Here is a 4651-nt window from a genome sequence, read left to right as displayed (position 1 = left end):
ACTGCACTCCAGTCTGGGCGACAGAGTGAGACTCCAACTCAAAAAAAAAAAGAAATGCATTTCAATTAGCTGGCCACGGTGGCACATATCTGTAGTTCCAACTACTTGAAAGGCTGAGGCAGAAGGATCACCTGGCAGACTGAGGCTTTGGTGGCCGTAAGCATACCATTGCCATCCAGCCTGGGTGACAGAGTGAGACTCTGACTCAGAAAAAAATATATATATATCAGGGGACCTGGTGCGGTGGCTTACACCCCTAATCCAGCACCTTGGGAAGCCAAGAGGGAAGAATTACTTGAGCCCAGGAATTTGAGATCAGCTTATGTTTAGCAAGAACTCATCTCTACAAAAGATTTTTTTTTTTTTAAGTTGGAGTCTCACTCTGTCGCCCGGGCTGGAGGGCAGTGGCCGTTCCCAGCCACCACAGCCTCGACCTGCTGGGCTCCGGCGATCCTTCCGCCTCAGCCTTCCGAGTAGCTTGAACTACAGGCGCGCGCTACCACGCCCAGCTAATTTTTTTATTTATTGTAGAGATGCGGTCTCACCAAGTTGCCAGGTGGGTCTCGAACCCGCGGGCTCAGGCAATTCACTCGCCTCAACTTCCCAAAGGTGCGGGATTACAGGCTGAGCCACCGAGCCGGCTTACAAAAGATTTAAAAAACAAAAAACATTTTGGAGGACTTGAAAGAAATTGAAAATGTTCTCTTTGACTTTGAAAAGAATCAGACTTGGTGGCTTCTTCATGAAGAAGTCTTTGAAGCTTCAAAGTTACAGTAAAAATAAAAATCCATCTTCCCTTTCCTGCAGGCTATTTTGAATAGGCTGTTTGACACAGAAGGGCTCCCCAGGTTTCTGGTGGGAAGGGTCTAAGCTGCCAGCTGCTCACTTAGCACCTGGCCTACCCTTTCTCCCAAGAGCCTCCTCCAGGCTGGCCTTTCTCCTGGCCTTCAGCCACAGATCCCTGGAGAAGGCTGAGCCTGCGCCAAGAGCAGGACTGACCCTTGTGGCTCCACCCTGAGCTGCCCTCCTCAGCTCTACACCACCCCCCAAACTCCGTCCTGTCCTAGTGGTGCTATAGGCCAGGGTTCCCCAATGGGGCCAAGGCCTGCCTGCTGAGATTCACCTCTGGCTCAATCTGCCCCAGATCCCCCAGCCAAGGTGAAAAGGAGCCCCGGGGTCCTTACCGGCTCCCTCAGTGGCCTTCTCGGTGCGGTGGGCCAGGCCGTCGGCGGCAAGCTTCCCCAGGCCTCCCAACATTGTGCAGCAGCAGGTGATAGCCAAGTAGGATGCTAGGAACTGGCCCAACGTGCTTTTATAGATGCTTCTGATGCCTCACTGGGTTCTGGGGCACCAAGCCCTCGCCCCAGCCCAGTAGGAGGCTGGGTGGGTGAGTCAGCACAGGCGGCAGCAGGAAGAGGCTGGGTGGAGTCACCCCAGCTCTGGGGTGACAGCACTGTCGTCCTTCTGGCAGCATGAGACTCCCGCACCCATGTCCTAGGAACCCAGTGAAGAATAGGGACAAGGAATAGAGCTGAAGTTGGACTGGAGAGATCATCCCTGACCGTGCTCCTTCCCTGAGGCAGGGACCTGAGTGCTCTGGGAGATGAGAACGCTTGGGGACATTAGCTCTGCCAGCATCCTGGGGCCTTTCAAGCCTGGGCACTGGTATGTACCTGGTGACAGGGCCTAGGACTTGCAACCTACTGCTTAGGGTCCCCAATGTGGCCTAGTCAGGGGTTTGTGGGTTCTATGGGCCTAGGAACCTGAGCAGCCCCTGAGGCCAGGAATACAAGTGGAGTGGGGGCTACTGCCCTCCCTACTACCCAGGACCCTGGCTTCTCAGGGCTGCTTTGCAGCCTCCATCGGACAGGTGGAGTACTTGGGGTGGTGCCTTGCTGGAGGCAGAGGAGGACACAGCACTGATCAGAAGCGTAGTCACCTGGCTTGCCAGTCAGCTGATCCTCATTCACTCAAGCATCTGAATGACCCAATGCTGAGACAGCCTGGCCCTCCCTGCACCTTGGGGCCCAGCGCTCAGGGAGTCTCTGTGAGGTGAACAGGGCCCTTCTATCCCTCCCAGAGGTCCTGGAGAAGTAGACAGAGAAGCACACCAGCACTTAGGGAGGTGCTTCTGGCCCTAGCCAGAATTCCCCAGGAAGCAGAGCATCACATGCAGAGGGCCCAGGCTGCTCCCTAGTTACTCAGGGTGGACAGAGATGCCTTAAGCCACATGCTGCTTCCCTTAGTCACTAGCCCAATCTGAGCCTTAGTTTCCTCATCTATAAAATGGGAACCACCATGCCTTCCTGGCTGTGTCACTGATAGTCAGTGGGGCAAAGCATACAAGCCCTTGGTAAACATTTGTTTCTTCCCCTTCATCACTGAGGTGCTAGGGAGATGCCCCTTGGCAGTGAGCCCTCACCAACCAGTGAGATAGGCCAAGAAGTAGCTAGGGCCTGAGGCTGCCTTGGAGCCAGAGGGCCGGGGGATATGACCCCTGCTGGCCAGGAGCTAAGGAGAGGATATTCTCATGTCCTGCCCCCGGGGTCCAGGCCTGGGCAGGAGTCTGAAGCTGCCTCCCCTATGCAGGCTTCCTCATCCCTCAGAGCTGCCCTCCTGAGCGTGGTGGCGCCTTATTTGTGTTTACCAGACCACAGGCCCTCACAGTCTGGGGCCTATGTGCTGAGGCCCTCTTGCATTCCTGCATGGTATTGGGGGCTCCAGGGCTGTGGCCCACCTTCCTGGGGTGGGCAGTGGGTACCATGGGCAGTAGGACCTCTGGGTCATGAGGCCACAACCCCACAAATGCCATTGCCATTTCCTTGGGGAGGGGTGGATCAAGGCTTAAACAATTTGTAAGAACCCTCTTTAATAAAATAAAGATAAAAAAACAATAGTAATAACTCTTGCATGTTTTGCAAATGTATGTGTTTGCCTCTGAGGGGTGGGGCAGTAGCCCTCGATGTGACTTTGTCCATCTGCCCCCGACTGGAGACTTGTCAGGGTAAAGAGAGGACCTCAGTCACTCAACACATTCCCCAAGTGCCTGCTCTGCTCTGTGCTGGGGACACAGCAGTAGAGACTGAGACAGCTCAGGCTGAAAAAAGAAAAAATGTACATGTGTGTGTGTGATCTTGTGAACCAGAAGGGGCTGTGGAGGTGGAAAGGCTTGGAACTCAAACAGGTCCAGATGACCCTGTCCTCCTCTTGTTACAGCCAAATTCCAGAGTGTTCCACCTAGAATGTCAGGTCAACAATGTAGAGGATGGTGGGAACTGGGCTGAGAGCCACAGGGTTGCTCCCTGGACCTGTCACAGCCAGCCCCTTCCCTGTTTCCTCTGAAGCTGTGTGTCTCCCACCCCCTACAGGGATCCTATGCCTGTTCCCCTGATAGGTGTCACCCACCAGCTCTGGAATGACTTCCAGACTCCATAGATCCCTCCCACAAGGCTCCACCCTAGGTACCCTTCACAGTTCCTCTCTTTCATGAGCTCACCACCCAGACAGGCCCTTGTCAGAACTAGCCACTCAGCAGGACTCTGGCCCCAGTGCTCAGCCCAGAGCCTGAACCACACAGCCTCTAGGAAAGGCTTTCCTTCCACCTGACCCCCTCCTTCTGTCAGGCTGCCACATAGTCCTCTGCCCATGAGACTCTGCCCCTCTTGAATACACTGCCTTGGTGATTACGGAACAGGGTTGGGTCCAACACAAATCCCAAATGCCTTGTGGGAAGAAGGCGAGAGGTCTGGAGAGGCCAAGCTGCCCAGGTTCGGTCCCACTTGTCCTTCCAGCTCCAGCTGTGACCAGCTTTCCATCCTCGTGGTCCAGCCCATATACTCTGGCAGACCCTCTGTTCTTTATCTCTGTGGTAGACCTGAGGGCTGGGCCCCTTTCTAGCCAAGAAACCCGGGATAGACTGATCCCATCCTAATCTTGAGTGGATTCTGGTGTGAGGAGCTGGGCTCAGGCAACTCCTGCCGGGAACAGCTTTACCGGCCTGGATGGGGTTGGTGACTCAGGTGGGGCCCGCCCTCTGTTGTCCCATCTTAGAAGAGGTCCAGCCCACACTGGGCCCAAGGAAGCAGCCCTTGGACACAGGCACCCAAGTCAGCATATCCTGAGTTAGAAGGTCAAGTCTAACCTTCCTTTGGACAGAGAGAATCTGGCTTTGACAGGAGCAGACTAATTCTCCAGGTGGAATTTGCCCAACAAGCCAGTTTAGCAAAGGCCCAGCCAGCTGAATCATCGAGTCAAGGAGGGCCATTTTTTTCAAATAGCAATTTGCCAACTTAGCAATTAACAGTTCTGAAAAACAAAGTGTTTATTTTAGGTAGTCAAATACTTACGCTGTATATGTATGAAGCATAATGATGTGTTGTGTGATTTGAACTGCAGATGTCACAAACATCAAGAGCTCTGTGATCATCCATTCTGCCAAAGCTTTCTCTATGTCATCATCATGGATTTGAACTTAAGGTATGTGCTGTGCCCACAGGTCCTGCACACCCTGACCACACTGCTGGAGACCCGGCCTGTCAGTCATCAGAGGAAGACTCGTCAGTTATCAGAGGCAGCATGTCAGCATTCACCCCATCCATGGGATCCTGGTGGAAGCCAGAAGACATATCCTTTTTTTTTTTTTTTTTTTTTT

General features: G+C 53.7%; 1 protein-coding gene across 1 annotated transcript in view; it reads right to left on the bottom strand.

The window, feature by feature from the left end:
• The window catches only part of FAM25A (family with sequence similarity 25 member A), a 4624-nt gene extending 3339 nt beyond the window's left edge, over positions 1-1285 (bottom strand). The window contains exon 1 of the mRNA XM_008060112.2: positions 1185-1285. Within this exon, the coding sequence (XP_008058303.1) occupies positions 1185-1257 (73 nt within the window). The 5' untranslated portion in view covers positions 1258-1285. The remainder of the gene's footprint in view (positions 1-1184) is intronic.
• Between the last annotated feature and the right edge of the window lie 3366 nt (positions 1286-4651).

This window comes from Carlito syrichta, unplaced genomic scaffold, assembly GCF_000164805.1.
Source record: "Carlito syrichta isolate Samal-C Ts95f unplaced genomic scaffold, Tarsius_syrichta-2.0.1 Scaffold304516, whole genome shotgun sequence".
NCBI lineage: Eukaryota > Metazoa > Chordata > Mammalia > Primates > Tarsiidae > Carlito > Carlito syrichta.
Note: the sequence above shows the minus strand (reverse complement) of the source record. Positions and strands in the feature narration are given on the sequence as shown.